Here is a 25,632-nt window from a genome sequence, read left to right as displayed (position 1 = left end):
CTCTTCTCCTTCTCCCTCTACGATTCCTACCACGTCCTTTCATCCCACGCACACAAGAGCCCGAGCAAACAAAGCTTTCCCTAAAATTCGAACTGATGGCACCATTCCTTGGCCCTCGCCTCGTGCCCATGCCACTACTGTTGTTGTCCCAGAGGAACCCACCCACCTCTGTTACTCAAGCTTCTATATTTCCTAAATGGCGACAAGTGATGCAAATTGAGTTTGATGCCCTGATGTCCACAAACACTTGGTCCCTTGTTCCTCCTACCCCCAATCAACATGTTGTTGGTTGTCGCTGGATTTTTAAGACTAAGCATTTTTCCAATGGCTCCATTGAGAGACGAAATGCTCGCCTGGTAGCCAAAGGTTACAGCCAACTCAAAGGTTTGGACTACACTGAAACTTTTAGCCCTGTGATCAAACCTACTACAATCAAGTTAGTTCTCGCCATTGCAGTCTCATCTGGCTGGCCGATTCATCAATTAGATGTTCAGAATGCCTTTTTACATGGCAACTTAGATGAGCAAGTGTTCATGACTCAACATCCTGGATTCATTCATCCACAATTTCCTTATTATGTCTGCAAACTCAACCGTGCGATCTATGGTCTTAAACAGGCTCCTCGAGCATGGTATGCTAGGCTTAACTCTCGGCTGCTGGAACTTGGATTTACTGTTTCAAAGTCAAATACCTCTCTATTCATTTATCAGCAGCAATCAGTAACAGTTTACTTTCTTATATATGTCGATGACATTGTGATTACAGGCTCCAGTTCGAAAGTTATTTCTCACTTCATCTCTGCTCTAACATCTGATTTTCCTATCAAGGATCTGGGATCCTTACACTACTTCCTGGGGGTCGAATGTCTGCATACCTCCGCTGGTCTCATGCTTTGTCAAAGGAAATATATCCTGGATCTACTTTACAAGACAAATATGATGAATAGCAAACCAATCACCAGCCCTATGTCCTCCTCCACAAAATTGTCTGCGACTGACTCTACTCCTGTTCCAAATCCTACTCTATATCGCAGTCTAGTGGGCAGCTTGCAGTACCTTCTCTTCACTAGACCGGACCTAGCGTTCTCTGTTAATCGTGTTTGCCAGTTCATGCATGCTCCAAGCTTATCTCACTGGCAGGGTGTTAAGCGCATCTTACGCTGTTTAAAACACACTCTGCATTATGGTTTACTGCTGCAACCTTCCAACACCTTATCCCTAGCTACCTATACCAATGCAGACTGGGCAGGGTGTCTCGATGACAGAAAATCAACCGGAGGCTACTATGTTTTCTTTGGGGCAACTTGGTTTCCTGGAGCTCAAAAAAGCAATCCACTATTGCCAGATCCAGCACAGAGGCTGAGTACAAGGCCCTAGCTTATGCCACTTGTGAACTACTGTGGTTACAATCTCTACTCTCTGAATTGGGTGTTTTTCAATCCACATCTCCAACACTTTTCTGTGATAACTTGGGCGCAACCTACTTGTCTATGAATCCAGTTATGCATTCTCGAACCAAAGACGTTGATGTTGACTATCATTTTGTTCGTGATCGAATTCAAGCAAGAGCTCTTCAAGTGTCTTTCCTCTCAAGAAAGGATCAACTGGCTGATATCTTCACAAAACCCTTATCTGCTTCTCGATTTGCCTCTCTCCGGTCGAGCCTCACTGTTCTTCCACACATGTTTGGCTCGCAGGGGCGTATCAGTGATACTCAACCACCCTCAGCAGAAGAATATTTTCAGCCCAACTAATTCTTGTCTCTTTATAATATTATATTCTCTCTGTTGTTATTTGTTATTAAGTTTGTTACAGGAAAGATTCTGCTCTCCTCCTTCTCTGTATATATATACTCCTTGCAAAGTGTTTACGCTGTAATAAGAAAATATAGCATAATTCATTTTCTCTTTGTCTACTATATTTCTTTTATTTCCTTTGGTTTCTTCCTTTCATCAAACATAAGTCGCATTTATTTCATTTAGGAAACACATTAGAGCAAGCAATTTCTTTGCCTCCAGTTGAAAATGATGTGATCTTCCACATATAAAGATCAATTTTAGGTTTATTCTTAACCTCTGCTCCAAATAAACAAGTCATCAAAAGTACACACTGGAAGCATTATTGGATGCAGACATGTATCAAATGGAAATCAATTGAGCAAGAGCCCATTTCATCTAATAATGGGAATAAGTATTTAAGCTTAAGGGGTTTCTGTACGTACATAAATCTGATCACATGAAAAAATATATACTGAAATCACAATCTTTTTGTTGAATGAGTGTCGTGTTATTGTGGAACTTATTTTCTTTCACCTATGAAATACCTAAATTTTCTATGGAATATCTAAAATTTATATTTGCAGAGACTTAAATTTAGAGTTGTATTAGATTTGAATAATTTGTAATATAAAATTAATTTAAACTTTGTTCAAATCCACTCAAATCCAAATCTAACATGTGAAATTCATGCCCCAAAATACTGCGGAAGTTTCTTGTTGAATGCCTAAATTTTTTTGAATGTCAACTAACTTTTTCTTTGTTGAAACTCAGCAAACAACTTGGGAATTCAATTTTTGGTACAAGAAGATTTTTCCCTTCTTTCTTTTGTATTCTCCATGATCGAAACCCAGCATCATGGATCAGGTCAATGGTGTAAATGTTTCCCTCTCAGAATTTCAAAGCTTTGAAACATACATGAGGATACACAAGAGAGACAGCAATTCTAGAAATAAACCGTGTCTAAATTTAAGCGTACATAGTACATACATACCACTATACCAGTAACAAGTTCATATGGGTATTATAGATTTTACACGGGAATGGCAGGAGGCAACGGCTCAGGTGCACTCGTGCTCCCATTGAGCACCGTCACATTTCCATCAGTGTCAACATCGACAATAATGGAGTCTCCCTCCTTGATCTCTCTAGCGAGCATCTTCTCGGCCATACTGTCCTCCAACAGCCTCATAATTGCCCTCCTCAATGGTCTCGCTCCGTAGCTCGGGCTGTACCCCTCGTCAACTACCCGATCCCGAAACCTCTCGGTGACTTGAAGTTCGATTTCCTTGGCCTTCAGCCTGTCAAACACCTCCTTTAGCATTATATCAGCTATATCCTTCACCTCCAGCTTTGTGAGCTGCCTGAACACAATCATCTCATCCAACCTGTTGAGAAACTCTGGCCGGAAGTACTGTTTCAGTTCTTCGGTTACCAGGCTCTTGATTCTATTATAACTGCTGTCCTTCTCATCGTAATCCAGATCAAATCCTATCCGTCGACCCCCCTTTTCAATCACACTACTTCCGACATTGGATGTCATTATGAGAAGGGTGTTCTTGAAATCCACAGTCCGACCCTTACTATCGGTTAACCGACCATCCTCAAGAATCTGAAGCATCATGTTGAAGACATCAGGGTGAGCCTTCTCTATTTCATCAAAGAGAACCACTGTGTATGGCCGCCGTCGGACAGCTTCAGTCAGCTGACCTCCCTCTGTGTAGCCAACATAACCAGGGGGCGAACCAATAAGCTTGGACACAGTATGTCTCTCCATGAACTCGCTCATATCAAGTCGGATCATAGCTTCTTCTGAGCCAAAGTAGTAGGCAGCCAGAGCCTTGGCAAGCTCCGACTTTCCCACCCCTGTAGGACCGGAAAATATGAAGCTGGCAATCGGGCGGTTAGGGTTTTTGAGTCCAACCCGGGCACGGCGAATAGCTCTGCTGATGGCTTTGACGGCTTCATCCTGTCCAATGACCCTCTTATGGAGGGTCTCCTCCATTTTGAGGAGGCGATCAGATTCATCACTTGATACCTTCTCGACTGGAATACCAGTCCAAGATGAAACAATGTGTTGAATATCTGCTTCTGTCACAAGAGGACCTACGTCCCCTGCTTCAGTTTCTGCCTTGCTCTTCTCTTTCCCTTTCTCAACAAGAGCTGAAATTTGAGCCTTGAGGTCCATTTCTCGGTCTCGTAGTTCACCAGCCTGTCAAAAGTTTTCTGAGTGGTTACTCCTAAACAAAAGAAGTTCACAAATGATAAATCCAAAAGGCATCTAGTCACAAGCCATCAAGAATTTTGTGATGGGTGAAGGATTCAAGTTGTCAAGTATTTTAGTGTCTATTTTAAGGAAGTGAAATTGGAATTATCTACACAGGGCGTCCTATTTCCTAGAATTTAATATTATTACACTAGGGTAATCGAAAAGAGTATCACCTTTTCAAAGTCTTGGCCCCGAACTGCCTCATTCTTCTCTTTTGTGATCTGTCTTAGCTCTTTCTCAAGTTCTTTTGCTTCCTCAGGAAGCTGCAAGCGTGAATCAAGTGGTTTGATAAAATAGTATTTTGTCAAGCATAAAAGATGGTAATGAATCAGAAAGAAAATAAAATACCTGTGCATGACGTAGCCGAACTCGAGAACCAGCCTCATCAATCAAGTCAATTGCTTTATCAGGTAAGAAGCGATCACTGGAAGGCAGTTGAGATGCATTAGATAATACATTAAAAATCCCAAGAAAAATACTCATACTTTATAGTTCAAGAAGCTCTCAAAAAATCAAAGAAATATCATTAGTTCATACAGAATGTTGAAAATTTGAAACTCATCCTATCCTCATTCTCAAGAAGCTCTAGCTTGAAATTAACTGAATATTCTTTAATTCAACGTCAGATCTCTCCATTTGTATCATCAGATCTCAGGTCCAGACCAAATGGGCAGAGTGTGTCTTGTGGACAGCCAACATCAAATTTTGAGCCATGACAAACATATATCCTAAAAGACTCCATAAAAAGTTGAAGGGCATAAAAGAATTTATGTAACTGGCCCCAAATTTTGTGCAGATGACTTTAGTGTTAGGTTACTTTTGGTGGGATACTCGTACTTGACCAAAATATGTTGAGCTTGAACTGGCTCAAACTCAATAGATGTTAAAATTGTTGAACTCAAGCTTGGCTCTGCATCAAGTTCTGAAAAATCAAGCTCCCTTGTAACTCATAAATCGGCTTCATGCCCAATGAGGGTTGTCACAGACTGGGCATCCACTCCTGCCTTTATGAGAGAGAGAGAGAGAGAGAGAGGGGAATAACCTCCAAATTGTTCTAAATCTCTAACACAACATTTTGACATAAACACTAAGCCCAGCTTGAGACAAAAACACAAAGTTCAGCAACAAAGAGAAAACACACAAAAATGAAACAAAATCCTCAAGAAATAATGAATTTAAAGTGAAGCAGAATCCATTTTCCTTTTTGTGCTGTCAAACAAATGGTTGTGACTTTGCTGATTCTTATTATGATCTTATGCTTCGTACCAGCAGTGCTATTATTCAAATACAAAAAAAAAAAAAAATCCTATCAGCAGTATTTAACATGTAACCAAATAAAACCATGCAAAGGCACCAACAATTTTGGTGGTAAGGCCTCTCTGTAGCAGATTGCAGGCTTCGGTTCAAAAGCTGCCTCACCTGATAACCCACGCCATCTTCTAAATTATTGTAACAATGTTCTTCCAGTACCAAAATAATAAAATAAAATATATAAAATAAAATAATAAAAATAAGGAAAGCATTTTGACAGCAGCATTAGTAAGATGAAATCAATGACGCAAGCATACAGCTACACCTGATGTATTGATATGACAGCTGAGCTGCAGCTACAAGGGCTTCATCTGTATAATGAAGCTTGTGATGAATCTCATATCTTTCTCGAAGGCCTCTCAAAATCAATATGGTTTCATCAACTGTTGGTTCAGGCACTCTAACAGGTTGGAATCGTCTTTCTAGAGCTGGGTCTTTCTCAATGTGCTTCCGGTACTCATCTAGTGTTGTAGCACCAATACACTGCATGATGGAAATTACTTACAGCCTTACAGACAATTCATCATGTAGGTTATAATAAAGAGGAAATAATGTAGTTTGTGGAATCTAGCACACAAACATAGCATCAAAGTGAGACTGCAAGTATTTTAAGAATTTGTGTGCATGCAATCAAGTGACCTGCAGTTCACCCCTAGCAAGAGCAGGTTTCAAGATGTTTGCTGCATCAATTGCACCTTCAGCAGCTCCTGCCCCAATTAAAGTGTGAACTTCATCTATAAAAAGAATAATTTCATCACTTTGCTTGATTTCATCCATAAGTTTCTTCAGTCTTTCCTCAAATTCTCCCCGATACTTTGTGCCCGCAACAAGCAACCCCATATCTAGAGTAATAACCTGAACAAAAGAACAAAAATTCATTTCTACAAGATTTTTAAAAAATTAAATAAAGCACTTTACCATAATCATCAAAGTAAGAAAAATCAGCTTGTGTGCTTGTGGTACACAGATACAGTCATGAAATGATATTGGGCAACTTCCTTCCCAGAGTTCTTTTTCTTTTTTAAAAAAAAAAATTAAAACAATCCCTAGGGAGAATCATATTCGCAGCAACAATTGCTCACTACCTTATGCAAATGATAAACATGATTTATAAGCTCTCATTTCATAGAATTTAAGAAAAATAGCAGCTTAAGTTTACAGAAAAACTGCCATAAGCACTGCAAATTCACACCCACAAAATGAGCACATAATTTGAATTTCATTTCACCTTCTTCCCCTCAATTGTTTCAGGAACATCACCAACAGAAATCTTTTGAGCAAGGCCTTCTGCAATGGCTGTTTTCCCAACACCAGGTTCTCCAATGAGGCAGGGGTTGTTTTTTGTTCGCCGACCCAAAATTTGAATAACACGTTGTATTTGATCCTGCCTTCCAACAACAGGATCCAATTTGCCCTAAAATCACAGAACACAACTCAATGCAGCACAAAAAACAGCTTCCTCATGCCATGCACAATCAAAGAGATACCAAAATACCTCCTCTGCAAGCTTTGTCAAATTAGTGCCATACTCCTCAAGTGTTGGCATCTTATTATCACTGGTTCTCCCTCCAACACCAGCACCAACAGCTTCAGTGCTCTCGCCCACCATACGGATAACCTACAAGCATCCACGAATATAATGTTCCTAATGTCAATAAATTTCATTCTGAGCTGAAGATCATTTAAACTACCTTAAAAAAGGTGGCCTACCTGCGTACGAATATTACTGGGGTCAGCACCTAAATTCTCAAGTACACGAGCCGCTACACCTTCACCTTCACGAAGCAACCCCAGAAGCAAGTGCTCTGATCCAATATAATTATGACCTAGAGAATAGCAACTTATTATTATTTTCGGTACAATATAGATACACTAAAAAGAAGCTAAATTTGAAAGTAAATGAAACACTAGATAACTAGTAAGGGTTTCAGAGAAGGTTCTAGATTACTTTCTATTAAGACTTTAAGACTTTAAGGCAAATGTTTGATACAATGTTACTTTCAAATAATGATAAACTCAATTATTCTGCACAATGTTTCTTTAAGGTAGATATCTTCTGTCAAGATAGACTATTAAGATTGATTTTTTTGTGACTTTCGAGGTAAAAAATTTTGTACAATGTTACTTTCAAACTTTTCCACAATGTTTCTTGGCTGTTATTTCCAGAAACTGCTAAAGGTGGATTTTTTTTCCTTGCATCCTGCCACGTATTCACAAAAATATATTACACAACCAATTGGAAAACAAGTTTCTCCAAAAACGAAGGAAAATTTAGCTCCCATCCAGCAGCCCCTTCACTAATACCTCATAACCAATCACCTCTTGACATGGCAACACCATGAAAGAATTAAGACCCATGAGTGGTCCCATTAAGTTGACAAGCAACAAATGTATTAGCATCGAGTTTAACCTTTTTTCCCACAAGACATCCCCAATAGTTTCTTAAATCTCCAAAGAAATAGACCCCAAGGTGATTTTCTCTGCGCACCATAAGAGACCATTTATCCACTCATGGTATTCACATTTCAAGGTGTGATAATTACTGAAATTATAATCGACAGATTGCTTGGAAAGTAAGAACACAAGAAGCTACAGAAAATGGTCTTGTGTTGTGAGAGATGTACTTGAAGTTTGGTTCCTACACTCCCTAACAGATGAATTCTTATTGCTTATTATTGTTATCATATTTTTCTTTGATAGGCATTGAAATTACCAAGTTGACGAGCTTCTTCTAGTGATAATTCTAAGACACGCTTTGCACGAGGAGTGAATGGTATCTCCACAGCAACAAATCCACTGCCCCTGCCAATAATTTTCTCCACTTCCACACGGGCATCTTTAAGATTGATTCCCATGGATTTAAGAACCTTTGCAGCAATACCCGTGCCTTCACCAATAAGACCCAGCAGAATTTGTTCCGTACCAACAAAATTGTGTCCAAGGCGTCTTGCTTCCTCTTGTGCGAGCATAATAACTTTGATAGCCTTCTCTGTAAAGCGTTCAAACATCGCTACAGCTACACCTCGACTGGCTTTCCCCCGACGAACAGATGTAGCAGCTGCCACCTTGGAATGGAAATCAAATTTTATGGAAATATCCAGTGCATTAGATTTCCGCAACCCAGAGAAATCTCGCAATCTAAGTTGGGATGACTGTGCACCACACATCATAGTGACAGCATTCTTGGGTTTCCCAGATCTTCTAAGTTGGCAACTGTTCTCGCCACTACTTACAGGTGAGAGGTTCGTTGATTGGACCAGAGAATGAGCCATGATGCCAAGAAACTTGAAATAGTCCTATGACCTAAATCCTGCAAAAATCAATACATATTTAACAGAAATGACATAGGAATGGATGAAAATAATATATAAATCATCATATCAACTCACGCAATGCAGAACTATGATGTTCGCTGGGAAAACTTATTGACGATTTTCATGGGATTTGTTGAATTTAGAAGTACCCTCTTAAAAGAGTAAAGTGTAGCACTGTAGCATGAAACGCTAGAGGGTAACAAATAAAGCTTCATTGAGATGCAACCTAGCCAGATAATAAAACAAACCCTCATGGGATGTGTTTGAAAATATTACAATTACAATAACAAAAACTGTAAAAGCGTGGGAAACACAAGATGGAATCAATGGCAAGATAGAGAAAAAAATTGCTGCGTAGCTGTTAGTCACATATACAAGCACACACACAAACTAGCAGCAATGTAGACCAACTGCAAAATTTGATGAACGAAGGAGCCTGATGAGTGATGGCCAGAACTTCACCAAGCTGGAGGCGGCTTTTACCAATTTTGGGCAAAATTTGTGGTTCAAGACTAACTCAGAAGCTTTTGTAGACTATAAAAAACTAATAGCATCAATTTAAAAAAAAAAACATAAATCAGATCTATAAACACTTGGTAGTATTGAGTACAAGCTTCAAGAGTTCACCAACGCAAGCACTCATATTCACATGATTGAAAAGCCTCGATTACTTCGTTTTCAAATTTCAATCAACCCATGGTGCTCAAAGAAGAATAATCGAGCACAGAGCAAGAGTAAATTTCAAAGGGGAGGGAACAGCTGAACTGAAGAATAATCACATGTAGTCAAGCAAACAGAATTCAAATTTACAAAGCAGAGTATGGCGTATAAGACAATCAACCAAAAACAAAAGAAACCCCATAACCGCAAATTGGAAATGCTAGACCAACTCACACCGAGAACCCTAATCACAAACACAATTCCCAAATCAGGGCAAAGCATAACTGAATAAAACTCGAATTAGGAATTAACAGTTACCCGATTGAATCAGCCAGAGCCTAAGAAACCAAAATTAACGATTAAATTGAAGCAGACGGAGAGCTTCCAAGAGAGAGAGAGTAGAGAACACTCCCTGTGTCGATAAAGCGAGGGTGAGGATTGATATATGCAGCGGAGAGAGAGGAACAGAGATGATTGATTGCACAGATACCGTTCGTTGGGAGTACTCAGAGACTTTCAGATGATTGGATCGAAGCTGATGCACGTATCTCTCTCTCCCTAGTGATTTTTATCTTAGGGCTAGATATTTATGGTTTTTTTTTAGTTTTGTGAGATTTAAAAATTAAAAGTTGCATTTTTTTTTTTAATTTTGAAGGAAAAGTTGTATCGACTTCACTTATAATTTTGATCTATTTAACATAAAATATGTATTTAGTGTAAAATTATATTGATCTTTGTATAAATTCAAATAAATTTTAATTTAAAATTTAATATTCATGTTGTTAGGAATAAGCAAATTTAAATATTCATGTTAAGCCGGCCATACTCAAATTACTCGAAATTGTTTGGTCATATGAATAAATCAATTCAATTTTATTTAAAATATAAAAAATTCGAGTTTATCTATTCAAACTTAATTGTTTTTTTTTTTTTTTCATTTGAAAATCAACCAAGTCAAAAAAAGATTTAAGCATATTTCTCCCTCCCAAGAAACTCCAGAATTATTGGCTTTTTTTTTTTTATTCTTTTTAAGTTGTTGCATCGAGCTCTCATGATTTAAATGTCTCATAACTTATAACTAGTTATTTCTCATATAGTCAAATTTCATAGCTACCTTCAATACCAAATTAGTTAACTTCAAAAGATTTAAGTAAGTTGTTCAATTATCTTCTTCTCCTCCTCCTCCTTTTCATCATCTTCTTTCTTTAGTTTTTGATTATCTACGGTACTCCAATATTTAATTTTATTTTTTTGAAAATATTATTAAAGTTGATATTATTAATTTATTTTTAGAAAAAAGTATATTGCAAATTCATAATACACAATAGCGTTATTTGAAGAAGACCCAATTGTTTGGTCATTTTAATTATGTTATCACTAGAACTAACTCAATTCAGTTAGTTTGGCTTGACTATTATCATTTAACTTATTAGGTTTGATTCTCTCCTCTAAATAATTTTGACTCTAAACTCTTTTTAGGTTGAATCGACCAATTAAACACCCCTACATATTGTCAAACAAAATAGTGGTTTGCCCAATTAATAATTCCTTCAAGAGTTGAGTTTTTCATCGTAATGTGAATGACAGCTCACAATCAAAACTTTTCTAACACAGAGCCTAGTCGTTGTGCTATAGTTTGTTTATTGACTTTGCTTGCTTGAATTGTGTTTCTAATTCTTCCATCCATCCTTAGTCTTGATGAATTATGAGTAGAGAGTTCAGTCTAATGAACTACGCGGTTCTTGTTTGACCACTCCCCTTATGGTCCATAAGTAGGGGTGAGCATTCGATCGGTTTGGTTAAAAAAGATCATTAACTGAATCGAACCGAAATGTCATATTAACCGAACTCAAAACAGACCGAACCGAATTTTGGTTAAATCGATTAACTGACTTTATAATATATAAAATATATATAAAATTTTAGTATATATATATAATATAAAATAATTTAATATGCAATATATATAATTATTTATTTTTAATTTATACTATTCGATTAATTCAGTTAACCGAATTAACTGAACTCAAAAATTGAACCAAAAATTGAAATTCAACATAAAGAAAACCGGATTGAACTCATCAAATTCACTTGATAAATTCAGTTTTAACCGAATTATGTTCACCTCTATTGATGAGTGAGGGTGTAGGAACCCAAACCAAGAAAAGAAAAATAAAAGAAAAAAGAAATAATAAAGAAAAAGAAAAGAAAGTAAATGGTTTGGTATAGTACCAAACCGTCTACAGTTTTGTAGGACTCAGGAAAACTGTCAATGGTTTTAATTAGAAAGTTTGGTTGGAGACCAAACCATTGACGGTTTTAGCAATCTCAGGAAAACCATCAATGATTTCAACTACTGAGAGGTTTTGAGGAAGATTTTGGTTTGGTAAGTGGTCAAACCGTCGGCAATTTCAGGAAAATTGTCGATGGTTTCCTCCGGGCCAGCTTCCCTATGAATAGGTGTAAGCTCTTTTTTTTTAGAAAAATAATTTCTCTCTCTCCCCCCCCCAGGGTTTTGGAGTTCTCTCTCTCTAAAACTCTCTCGGGTCTCCCTTGTGCTCTCCGATCCTCTATCCTTCCTCTGGGCTTGCCAGTTTCCTTTCCTCGATGAGTTTAAGGAAAAACTAGGATTCGTTCCAGGAAACGTGGTAGGCAAATTTTCAGGAACAGGTAAGGGGATTAGATTATGCGAGTTATTTTTTAAATGTGAACCGATTAAACTGTAGTATATGGTACGAGAATATTATATATAATTTTCTGATTTAATGAAAATGTTGTTTTGGTTATTATACTTGGTTTTGGCAAAAAACTAAAGTGAGTGGAGTGATCATCTTCATTTTACCAGTAAAATATGTATTTTGAGTTGAACTAAATTTTATAGATGATTATACCCTTATTTTCAATAAAATATATTTTCCCCGGGCAGTTTATTATATTACGATTTAATAGTCAAATAGTGTGGCGTGAGTATGATTATTAAAATGCATAATTAACTGGTTGATTAATTGATGTGGTATTGCATGGCAAAATTGGGATTGGTTTAATATACAGAATATGGGTTTTATACTGAGATCTGGTTATAATGAACTTTGAGTTTGGAAATGTTGCGAATAATGCATAAATTGTGAGTCCACCATGATATACTGATCACGTGGTTATTGAAAAATTATCGTTGAGACGATGGAGTGGAATGCTCACGATATATGTGTTGAGAATTATGAATATGAAATATGTGTTGAGAAATATGAACAGATTATTTGTTGTATTACGTAAATTGCAATGTATGTTTTAAGAACCTTGATGGACAGTGGATGCTCAGTACCATAACTACAAATAATATATATATGTCAGTGAAACTACACTATGTTAAGAGTGTTGGTAGTGGATGTCGATTTGGCATGCGAAGAGTTATGGACCACCCCTGGAGTTCGGACCAGGTTGCAATAGGCAAATCATACTACAGACGCGATATGCTTGACTTAGCCTGGTGATAAGCCAATCAGGGCTAAATTCAATTTTCGGACCGCACAACTCGATCATGTGGGGTACATGATGTGATTATGATAGTTCAATCAGGGAGGTTCTTATTTACATAATTGTAGATTTATATAATGGGGCTACTGCTGAGCCGAGTTGTGAACTAGAAAGAAAATATACGTATTTTTAAATACATAGGTGTGAGTACAGTTTACAATGCTTTGCATTTAAATATAACTGGATGGATATATTTGGTACACTAAAACTCATGTTAGCCACATATTGATAATAACCTAATTCTTCTTACTGAGAAGTATTTCACCCCAATAAATATATCATCTTTTCAAGGCCTATAGGAAATCAAGTCTATGAGCTCCAGAGCAGGACCTAAATGAGCTAACTGAAAGTGAGTGTTAGTAGGACCCTGTTTTGTTATATTCGGTTGTTTTTGGGCATTCAGGGTTGTATTAAAATTTGGGAGATATAGATATAAAGGTTGAGGGTTAGTACTTTGGTATGTATGATATTAGAAGAATATTTTGCTTCCGTTGTTTGTTTGGTTATTTAATTAAATTAAGGAATGGTATTACCCTGGACCCCACTGGATCCGTATATGTTGCATGTATGGTATCAAAGATAGTGTATGATGATGTCATTTTTATAATTATTATGGAATATATTTTGGGGTCGTTACAAGGGGTACCTGCCTTCTTTCTAGATATGTCCTCGATAGCTTGATATTTGTTCTCGACAGCTTGATATTTGTTTTACTTTTAATATTTTCGTGATACAAAAACTAAAAATTATTTTTTAATAAATCAAACTTTATAAAATAAAATAAAAAATAAAACTACAATTAACTTTTCCCTTCTATAATACTCTCCCTCTCCCACTTGTTTTCTTTTTTCAAAATATTACTTATTAACATTCTCCTATCCTTTTTAGTGCAAAATATTTCCTTTTTGTCTTTTTTTCCCCCCTTCTATTTGGATAACCTTCTTTTTCTATTTTTATTATACAAGTTGTATTGGCTGCTGCCACCCACCATTCAAGTCAAAGCCCAAAGGCCCAAAGTGGGGTATTTATGGGCCGGGCCTGAGCAAGCTGTCCTTGAGAAATATGGTTGCTGATTGGGCCACTCCAGTGGGCTTTCTATTTTGAAAGTGTTTAGTTCAGAGAATAAGAATTTTTTTTAAATAAAAAAATATATATAAATATATATATATATATATAATAATAATAATTTTGTTTGGAGTATAAGGTTATTTTGATTTGCAGAATGTATATTATCAATAATATATTAGTTTTAGTAAATTAGTTGTTACTACAAAACAAATAAAAATATGAAATAGAGGGAATAAACATCCATATAATAAAATTTGAAAATAGTTATTTTTTATCTATTTCTTATTATCAACTCTTTTAAAGTTTCACCTTTTAATTTTTTTTGTGATCTGTTTGGATCAAGGATTTTACTTGAAAAAAGGAAAGGAAAATAAGAAAGAAACTCATTTTCCCTTATATTTTTCTTCAATATTAAATTCAATTAAAAACAAAAGTTTATTTTTATATGATTAAAAATTGAGAAAAACTAAACATTAATAATGCGTAAAATCACAATTTTGTTCGTGAATTTAATATATTTTTCATTTTCTTTCTTACTTTTTTTCAACAATCAAACATGAAAACGTGGATTCTTTTGGTATTTTCTTCAATTTCCTTAATATTTTCATAGTTCCAAACAGGGCCTTATGGTATCAACAAAAAAAATAAAATAAAATTGTATAAGTAATTGTAACCAACCTTGTCTAGCTAATTTATTCTTACGAATAGACATTCTACAAACCAAATGTAAAATTAGTTTTTTTTTTGTGCGGGATTGGATAAAATATAATACAAAACTATACTTAGTTTATTCTAAATTTTACACAAATTCAAGTTCGAGACCTAAAATTCATGTTCACAAACACTATTAAAAGGGGAATTTTCTTTGGTCTCGTTTTTTGCATTGTCAAATTTACACAAATATAACTTTTTTTTTTCAAAAAAAAAATAATAATTAAGGGTGTAAATGCAAAAATGAAAAAAACTCATTCCATTAAAAGTAGGAGACCGTTTGAATTTCAAATTTCTATCTAAAATACTCTTATAACTACTCATAACTATCCTAAAACGCCCTTATAATTAATCAAAATTTTTTTTCTTATGATTTTAATCTACCTATAAAATGCCTTTTTAAACTATCATAAAATGCGTATAATTAATTATAACTACTCTTATAAATTAATTTAAATAATATTCAATTCTTATTTAGTTTCTTTAAAATTATTTTCACAAAATAAATATAAAATTCTGAAAAATAATTATTAAGCATACATGCAGTACGTGTTGTTGACTTTTTTAGTCCGATTTCTGTTTTGATGCTGACAAACACAAGTGTCTCTTATGTGTGTGTTTAAGTGCTGAACATATATAATTCAGGTCACACATAAGATCAAGGGAGTATGGAAGCCAAGACAGGACTTAAAAGCTAAAAAACTAACACATTCCATGATGTCAAAGAGCAAGAGAGAAGAAGAAGATATGTTTCATTTATATTGCATTTTTTATTATTATTATTTGGTCTGTAATAATGCATGCATCTGCATGATATAGTTATTTGCTCAAACTAGACCATAGATTGATTATAGGGAACCATATGACCGTAGAGTGACCTTAGGGTTCATTTTCGGTCGACCAACGTCAAATTTTTTGGGTTAACTCAGTTGGCCATTGATTGACCTTAGGAGACCTAAAATTTTGGAAGATAAAACATTTTCATTAAAGCCAAAAGCATACAAAAGATTTAAATGATTTAAGGTCAAAAATCGGGCTTTGGGCGACCGAACTTAGAAAGTTAAAATAGTTCGTTCGGGCGACCGAACTAGCTGGAGATCAATTCGTTGACTAAGGCTCGGGCAACCGTCCTAGTTTTGAACTAAACGTCACTGGGCGACCGAACACCTAAAGTCACTTTTTTCACAGTTTCCGGGCACCCGAACTTGTAGTTCAAAATCATCCTAGGTGACCAAATTATGAAATTCGACAGACCGAATTGTTCACCAGGCGATCGAACCTCGAGCGTTTGGAAAATTGCCTTGGCCCAACCATTGGAACTTTCCCTCAAACACCCGAACTTGAAAACACAATTTTTCTATCTGTGTCTATTTGGGCAACCATCCCTAAGGACCGTGCGACCGAACCTCTCAGGTTGCCAATTTTTTATCGAGATAATTAGCTTTAAAACTCAATTAAAACATTTACAAATTTTCCAATGAGTCCCCAACGGTCATATTTTTTAGAAAAACTATAAATACCCCTTTCATAACTTAAATTAGTAACTTTGATTAGTTAACTTTTATCTCTAATTTTATTTTAATCAAAGTTCCCCAAAACACGTTTTTATTGCAAAACTCTTTTCTTGGGACAAATCTTTTACTCTCCAAAACTCTCTTTTATTTAGTTGTAAGTCATTTTTACAAGAGAGTATTTTGTATAGGCATTTTTGTTGTGCAAAATCATTTGAAACCAAAACCTTAGGTTCTCCGGTTTATTCTTGAAAAATATTGTTTTGAGAAAATCTTTTGTAGGGTTTAAATCTTTCAAGCTTTTCATCATATACATTCTTTTCAAAGATTGCAAAATTTTTTTTAGAAAAACATCTTTACTCTATTGAGCATAACTCATATCACATTATAGGGCATTTGTTAGAGTTTAAACGTGTACATCTCTGCTTGTATTTTCATAAGCATTATTTTGTACAAAATTTATTTTAATGTACCAGTTGGGTTCAGCCTGAAATTGAACTGGAGAGTCTCAACCCCGTAAATGAGACCGGTTCGGTTCAGCCCGGTAAATTAAACTGGAGAGTCTCAGTCTCGTAAATGAGACAAGTTGGACTCAACCTTATAATTGAGTTGAGATTTTTATAGCCTCATAAGGAGAGGATGTAAACAGCTTCTGCTTCGCCTGTTTAAGTGAGTAGGTTTAGTGGAATCCTTAGAGGGTATGCCCAAGGTAGAGATGTAAGCTGGTTTGGCCGAACCTCGATAACAAATATCGTGTATCTCTCTCTCCCTATCTCATTTACTTTCCACACTTTAATTTCAATATGTGTATGTTTGTTCATGTTTTGTTATAACCACATTCCATGCACACAAAATTAATTTAAAGAAGATATGCAGCACACGTGTATGTATGCCCACATTGTTCACTTACTTAATATACATGTTTTATTTCGAATGTAATATGAGATGTGGTGAATCAGCGTAATTATTTAAATTAATGAAAAAGTTTTAAATGTCTAATTCAACCCCCTCTTGGAATCACACAAATTCCAACATGTGCCTATGGCTAGTTTTCATTGTTGATATTGTTATTATCGTTATTAGTCATTGGCTCACACTACACAAATCACATACTTTAAAATTTTATATTTTTATAAGATAATTAAAATTGAAAAATATAAAGAAAAGTTATAAAATATTTTTGATAGTTAAGAAAGGAAATTATTTTTTTACATTAATTATATACTCATGATTTATAATTAGGAAGAAAAATTAGAAAATGCAAGTTGAAACTGCTTCATCTCCTCTTAGTTCATAATATTTATTTTTATTATTATTATTATTATTATTAAAGGTATGATGGAGAGGTTAATAAAAGATCCTTAACCCTCAAACAAATGGAGAAAACTAAGTTCGTAGTTTGTATTTAACTCTCTCTTAATTAAAGATATTGAATTTTTTCAAAAATGCACTCTCCATATTACTGATATTTCTTGTTTATTATGACTTGAGTGTCGGATTGGACCCTCGAAGACCATTGGGATCTTCCGAGCCTTTTTTTTTTAGTTACAGTACGTCACACGGTGATTGGATTTGATTTTGCCTCAACAATTTGACACCATTTGAGTGAACTTTCCTTCCCTTGTGAGGATCCTTGTAAGAGGAGGAAAAAAAAAAAAAAAAAGTGGGAATAAGGGCAACTTTATGAGGAAATAATCAGGGCCAAATAATCGAGGATCTTGAGCGTCAACTATTTGTCGAGGATCTCGAGAGTCAACTATTTGTAAGTGTCTTGAATGATCAAATCAACTTAAAATCTTCCTCTAATTTATCTATTGGGTTACAAAGAATTTCAATCTTAATATGAAATAATAAATTGAATAATCATTTACATATGCTAATATGTTATGACCTACTATGTATGTATATATATATAAGAGTCATATCGGGTAATCAGATTTTAATGAATGAGGTATTATTTTTTAGTGATATCCAAAAGCAGGAAAATGTATTTGAATGAGTAACAAAAAAATTGCTGCAATACTAGTTCAACAATTGAGCTAATTGGCTTGATTAATTTTTTATTAGCTTGATTGATAATTGGTTAGCTCAGTTAAATTCTAATTGGCCCGATTTATTTTTAGTTGGTTTGAATTCAAAAAACAAGAAAAAAGGAGCAAAAATTTTTGTTTGGCTACTCAATGATTAACGTAAAGGATCCGCAGGTGGCTTTTTAAGTCCGCCTAAGGCTCAACTTATCCCTTGCATAAAAAAAATTTGTAAGTTCGAATGATTAATTTGGATGAAACTTTATTTCATAGTTCTTATCTGATATACCCCAAATATATCACTTACCATAAATACAAAGGAGACTAGAGTCCAGCATTGATGAAGGTAATTACCACCTAAGTCAACTGCTCAGGCAGAGCAATTGACGCCAGCTCCATGATGACTAGAGCAATCTATGCCAACGTTATAACAACCGGAGCGATTCACGTTTGCATCATAATTCGCTAATAAATGGCACATCACCCTTGGGTCAAACTCCATCACTATAAATGGGGATTCAGAGAAGAGGTTAAGGTATCTCATTCTAAACTCTACTTTACTGTTGCATAAAAAACCTCTCAAGTCAATCCCTGACTTAGGCATCGGAGCGATCCCCCGGAGTACACCCTGGGTCCTCCAAGCCTTGCTTATTTATCTCTTTTCAAGTGGTCGTGATCAGGGATCGTGAAGGTAGTTCAATTTTTGACTGCAACAGTTGGCGTCGTCTGTGGGAACTTCTTGAGAGGTTTTCTCTTTTAATCCTTGATTATGACTACATTAGATAATTGAAGGTCGATGCACTGGCTCAATTAAGATCGTCTGAAATACCACCGTCCGACACCTAGACGTACTCGATGCCGTCCAATCCATCTCCAATTGGGACCCTACCCAGTGCAAACTCTTCATTCGCGGAATTGGATAGGACACTACCATCAAGAACCTCCATAATCTCTTCTCCACCTATGGTGACCTCAAAGAAGTCATCGCGATCCTTGGCAAGGTCACCGGCAAAAGTAAAAGGTATAGGTTTATTACGTTCAAGCATGTCAATGACGCTTTACTCGCATTGAAAAAGCCAAGTAATAAAATTGACGGACGAATAACGGGACCCAACTTGCGATATTGGGAAATTCCGGATTTAATACGAATCCGACTACAATTGATGTTTCTATGTGCAAGATTTATGTAGCCAACGTGCCTATTTTCAAGGTATGACTTTTTCTACATCATACAATAATAATTCTAAAAAAAAAAACAAATAGATGTCATAGTTACAACCCTTGAAAAGCTTCATCTTAATGGCTAATAATAATTAATAGGATGTTCAAGTTATTTAATTATTTGAACAATGACCTATGCACCAAATGCATAGTGGGGTCATGATAATTGCACAGCAAGTCAAATAAACAAAGCCAAACTTTGAAATTCCAATGGGTTGGCCGAATGCACCATAGGTTTGGCAATAATGACTTTTGCACATTCATATGCGTTGAACAGTGCTCTGAATAGTGAATTTGAAATTGCTATGGGGAATTTGAGTTGAAATTACAACGCACATTGAAATTACACAATTGTAGCAACTACAATCGGCAAAACCTCAAATAGAAAAATCAAGCTCCTTAGTGACATTTTGTCAAGCACCTGGAGCCCAATCAGCTGAACAATCCACACCATAATCAAAACAAATAGTAACAAAATCACCGTCGTCAATGGTAGACATCTCGCAGATCTCAATCTCAAACTTCAATCTACCACTGCACTCACAACCCTATCCAACATGGGACTCACGAATCAACTGGGATACAATGGAATAATCTGAGTTTATAGACCCCACATATGACACAGATAATACAAAAATAGTCTGCGAAATCTATAACATTGCACGCTTACTTGCAGTTCCCTTTGCCATAAATGATCGAACACTTGGTGCATACACATCCAAACCCTTTGAAACAAATTCATCCCGAACCGATTAAGAATCCTAACTGATATTGAAAATACCAGAACTCACATCTTTAACCCCAATTTAATCAAAACTGCAAGAACTTGTTGAATTGAACAACCATCCCAGCATCATAAATTATCAAAATGTTATTGAAGATATAGCCCAAAAAATGAGCACAACTCATTACGTAAAGAAGAATCGGCCCAACTGACGAGCAACGCTCGTGAGACCAGACGACTGCCCAAAAAATGAGCGCAGCACAAAGAAAAATCGGCCCAATTGATGAGCAACGCTTGTGAGGCCAGAAGACTGCCCAAAAAATGAGCACGACTCATTAGGTAAGGAAGAATCAGCCCAACTGACGAGCAACGCTCGTGAGGCTAGAAGACTGCCCAAAAAATGAGCACATCTCATTAGGCAAAGAAGAATCAGCCTAACTGACGAGCAACGCTTGTGAGGCCAGAAGACTGCCCAAAAAATAAGCACAACTCATTAGGCAAAGAAGAATCGGACCAACTGATGAGCAACGCTCGTGAGGCCTAAAAACAGCCCAAAATATGAGCACAACTCATTAGGCCAGAAATGACAAAAAAGAAAAGCATGACTCATGAAACCACAAGCAGCCCAAAATGCCTCAAGAAGAGTTACTCGACAAAAAAAAAAAAAAAAAACAACTTTCGAACTTTGGAAGCCAGCTTCAAAAATTCGAAACTGAAGGGGGGACAACTGATATACCCCAAATATATCACTTACCATAAATCTAAAGGAGACTAGAGTCCAGCATTGATGAGAGCAATTACTACCTAAGTCAACTGCTCAGGCAGAGCAATTGACGCCAGCTCCATGATATCTAGAGCAATCTACGCTAACGTTATAACAACCGGAGCGATTCACGTTTGCGTCATAATTCGCTAATAAATGGCACATCACCCTTGGGTCAAACTCCATCACTATAAATGGGGATTCAGAGAAGAGGCTAAGGTATCTCATTCTAAACTCTACTTTACTGTTGCATAAAAAACCTCTCAAGTCAATCCCTAACTTAGGCATCGGAGCGATCCCCCGGAGTACACCTCGGGTCCTCCAAGCCTTACTTATTTATCTCTTTTCAGGTGGTCGTGATCAAAGATCGTGAAGGTCGTTCAATTTTTGGCTGCAACATTATCAATGATTGAAGAAATAATCTTTTGGGACTATTCTTTTGTACTATGAACGATGGAATCATCCATTGCGATATATAAAAAACGATCAATTAGAGAGCCTCCTTGGTTTAAAAAAAAATGAAAATGATGAATTTATAAACTACTCATATGCTTGAAATTGGTTTCAAGGTTTAGGAATGGCGTGCAATTGATGAGACTTAAAATATCGACAAGGTTAAGAGCACTGTGAAGAATAATTTAAAGATATAAAGAGTGAGCTAATAAAAGACTTGTAACCCCTAAATAAGGAGAGGGAATTAAGACACATAGTTCTTGCGTAACTCTTTCTTAATTACAGGTATAAAGTATTAACTAGAATGAGAGCTCCAAGCACTATAAAAGGGAACCCTAAGGAAGAAGTAAGACATCTTTTCAGTAATGCATTTTTCATACTATTTAGAACTCGAAATTCCCAAATTAACAAAAGTGATCACATATACTATTTACAGGTATATCTGCGTGTGGGATTTTTACAAATCTGGGCATGACTCTCGGGCGAGAGGCACGAATGAGTAAAAACTGTACTAAAGTAGTCGAGGGAATTCGGCTTTCCGATTGCTTTACATACTACAAACATTTTTTATTCCTTGGTATTGATTTAAGCATTGAAGAGCGTCCTCAGAAACCACCAAAGGTCTTCCAAGCATTTTTTTTTTTCCTTTTAGTTGCAGGTGATTATTATGTATTGTGGATACGGGAATTGCTTAATTTTTGCCTGAACAATGAGAAATAAAATAAAAAAATACTTTCGAGACAGTGACATTGCTCCTCGAGTACAACACGTTTTTTTTTTTTTTTTATTTAAAAAGTGATTATAATGAAGGGTTTAAGGTAATTTGAGCCAATCTTTCATCTATTGTGTTCCATGGCAATAATTATTTATTTATAGTAATTTTTATTTGCGTGTTTGTTTCGAAAAATGCTCGTCTACTTAGAAATCGTATCCTAGGAAGTAGGAATGAGCATAATTTGGTTTTAACTGAATTCGGTTGATTCGGTTTCAAAATGGGGTAAATTCGGGTATTCGGTTTTTTAGTTTGGTTATGGGGAAAATATAATTCGGTTAACCGAATTACCCATATTTTAATTAATTAATAATTAAATATAAATTATTAAATTATATGATTTTAGGTTAGGGTTCCAAACTTCTAATGTTTCATTTGGCAATTCCCAGATTCACTTCCCATTCGGTCATTCCCATTTTGACATACAAACTATACATTCATAGTTTTTTTTTTTTTTTTTTTTCTATAATTAATTTTAATTTTATTCAGTTAAATTCGGCTAACCAAATTACCTGACAATTCGGTTCGGTTGGGTACGGTTCGATTAAAGAGTTCAATTTGGTCGATTTGATTATGGGGTGGGATTAATCGAAAAATTCAGTTAATTCAGTTAATTGGCCAAATTGGCCAAACCAACCAATTGCACACCGCTACTAGGAAGTGTTTCGCATAACATCAAGTGAGGACCATCCACTGTACATAGACCCCACACCAGATGAATTGTTCTGGGAGAACACCTCTCATACAAATATTTCCCAAAAAAGCCAATGCACTTGTCAGTATTACAGAGTAAGATTAGTAGTAAATGGCATCGATCAAATAAAATAATTATTTAGTTAATTTAATTAATTATTATTTAACTTAAGATAATTTAATTCAGTTAATTAATTAATGATCATTCTATATGACCTGTTCTTTCAAGCCCCTTGCCAACACTTTCATAATCACTGTCATTTTTTCATCCTGACCAAACCAAACGAAACCCTAGGGGGCTTCGCTTGATAGAGAGCCCATCGGATCTGGGCATTATGGATTGGGCTATAAGGCCCGTAACCAGGACATGTGGTGGGCCCAATATTAGTGGGCCCAATATTGGTGGGCCCAACGTAGACGGTTTGTTGATTAGTTCGCACACTTGGTGGGCCTGCGCATGCTCATGTGATCCACGCGGAACTGTATCGAGAGCCAGGCCCAGTCCCATCAGGCCGGCTATAACATCATGCCCAGCGACCCCACACTTCATTTCCAAATCATAATAAATTGTTATTATATTAATTTCAATTATATATATTTTTAATAAACGGCGTCTGACGCATCTGAAAAGAGCTTCTCAACTAATCCACCGAAATATTGAATCTATTCTTCACTTAAACACGAAGTCGTAATCCCGAAGATCGTAAGTTAATGGCAATTTACAAATTAAGAAACCTTTAAATGATTACTACAGAATTACTAGCCTTTTCAAAAATTGTATCCAAAAAATCTCTTAAAAAGGTGCAAAAGTTCACTCTACCTAATTGCCCTGTTTCTTCCTGCAAAATTCTCGGGATATGAGTCCTAAGAAACTTAACATTTATTATTATTGTTGTTATCATTTTCAAGTTTAAAAAAAAAAGAGACATTTTAAAGCAAGTAACGTTGTAAATTCGATCTAGTTAATAATTTCTCTTACCTAATCGCTTATGTGTCTTTTTGTAAAATTTTTTAGCATAAAATTCCTAAGAGGCGCAATATTTATTATTATTATTATTATTATTATTATTATTATTATTATTATCAAAGTGAAAAAAAAAAAATGAGTAGGAACATTTTAAATTTTTTTAAAATTCAAAGTAGAATTTTACCTTTCGTTAGTATAAATATATAAATATAGTGATTCTAGTTGCCTTATTTGAAAAATATTTACCTTGCGTTTGAAAGCATAGATTTCGGACCTTAAGTTTAGATTTTCGTAAATTTAAACAAAATACAGTATAAATTATATTCAAATTCTTTTACGTTCATAGAAATCTAAATTTAAGGCCTTGAAATATATATTCTTAAATACTATCCTAGATTTTAATACAAATATATAATTATGAGTTTTGAAAAGTGATAATGTTGAATTGTCGCATAACATTCATAGGCCACCTTAATGATAATGCAAGACGTAAGACTAATCGTAAAACTCATAATACACAAATTAAAATTGTATTTAAACAAACATCCATAGAAAGTTGTAAAATGTAAAAGTTGCCGAGATGAGAATGTTTAGATAGATAAGTGGTATAACATTGAAAGATAAATTAAGGAATGAACATATTCATGGTAAGTTAGGTGTAGTTCCTATAGAAGATAAGATAAGGGAGGGACGATTCAGATGGTATGGACACTTGCAACATAGGCATTATAGTGCACCTGTGAGGATGAGTGACTTAATTACTGTGGGGGGCAGTAGAAGGGGTAGGGGTAGACCTAAAATAACTTGAGAGGAGATAGTGAGTAGGAATTTAATATCCTTGAATCTATCATAAGAAATGGTCCATGATCGCATAAATTGGCAGAAAATGATTCATATAACTGACCCCACTTAGTGGGATTAAGGTTTGATTTTGTTGTTATTTATCCATAGAAAGTATGGGTGAATTGATTAAAAAACCTTATTAACCGAACCGATCGAAAATGTAGTTGCATATCCTCACGCATCATGCTGCACTTCTACTTGTATTTCTCACTTCCTCTTTTAACTAAAGAGATTTCTAAAATTGTGATTCGATCTTTGTTTCTACCTATGAGAGAATCACTGACTTACAATCTCAATCGATTTCACTTACTGGTGGTGTACATGTCTCGTATATAAGGGTGGCAAAACGAGTTAAAAACCAACAACTGACTCGTGACCCGCCCGTTTAAACCTGATTTGGGTTTAATATAAGTTAACCCGTTTATAAACGTGTCAATTTGTAGGCGGGTTTGGGTCGAGTCACTCAAAATAAAATGAAGGACTATTTTTTTTTTTTAAATATGTCATTTTATATGAAATATTTAATTTTTTTTAAATAAATAAACTATAATTTTTAAATGGACGAGTTTGGATTTACATAATTGTCACCCGTTAATAAATGGGTCAACCTGAATCTGATCCCATTTAACCCCAAACTGTTCATGGCCCGCCCGAACCTGACCCATTAACCCATTTTGCCATCCCTACTCGTATATGCTTGCGACAATTTTTTTTTTGGTATGATAATAAGAGAGAGAATGTATGTCGTTGTGTTTATATATATATATATATATATATATATATATATATTAATGTGTGTATTTATTTATTAATGATTGTCCCACAATGTCAATAATAAGACAAGCTTGTTATTTGGTATCTGTGCTTTGAGAATCAGTTTTAATTAAATTAGTTAAATAATGATCCCTTCAAAGATCTTCTTTGATTAGTCTAATCCCTTTATAAAACTCTTTTTTATATGTTAATATAATCACCAAAAGATCTCTTAATACAAATCAATAATTAATAGTAAGCATG

At 35.3% G+C, this 25,632-nt stretch overlaps 1 protein-coding gene across 1 annotated transcript; it reads right to left on the bottom strand.

Moving 5' to 3' along the window:
- Positions 1–2,718: 2,718 nt before the first annotated feature.
- Positions 2,719–9,956, bottom strand: LOC131167735 (ATP-dependent Clp protease ATP-binding subunit ClpA homolog CD4B, chloroplastic). Its single transcript, XM_058126604.1, has 10 exons — positions 9,647–9,956; positions 8,068–8,664; positions 7,065–7,180; positions 6,850–6,972; positions 6,583–6,768; positions 5,994–6,209; positions 5,620–5,837; positions 4,392–4,467; positions 4,217–4,306; positions 2,719–3,986 (listed from the first exon to the last, which is right to left on the bottom strand). The coding sequence occupies exons 2-10, from the start codon at positions 8,624–8,626 to the stop codon at positions 2,808–2,810; spliced, it is 2,763 nt and encodes a 920-aa protein (XP_057982587.1). The 5' UTR covers positions 8,627–8,664; positions 9,647–9,956; the 3' UTR covers positions 2,719–2,807.
- Positions 9,957–25,632: the final 15,676 nt, after the last annotated feature.

The sequence above is a fragment of the Malania oleifera genome, chromosome 11, assembly GCF_029873635.1.
Source record: "Malania oleifera isolate guangnan ecotype guangnan chromosome 11, ASM2987363v1, whole genome shotgun sequence".
Lineage (NCBI taxonomy): Eukaryota > Viridiplantae > Streptophyta > Magnoliopsida > Santalales > Ximeniaceae > Malania > Malania oleifera.
The sequence above is the reverse complement of the archived record's forward strand: the minus strand, read 5'-3'. Positions and strand labels throughout refer to the sequence as shown.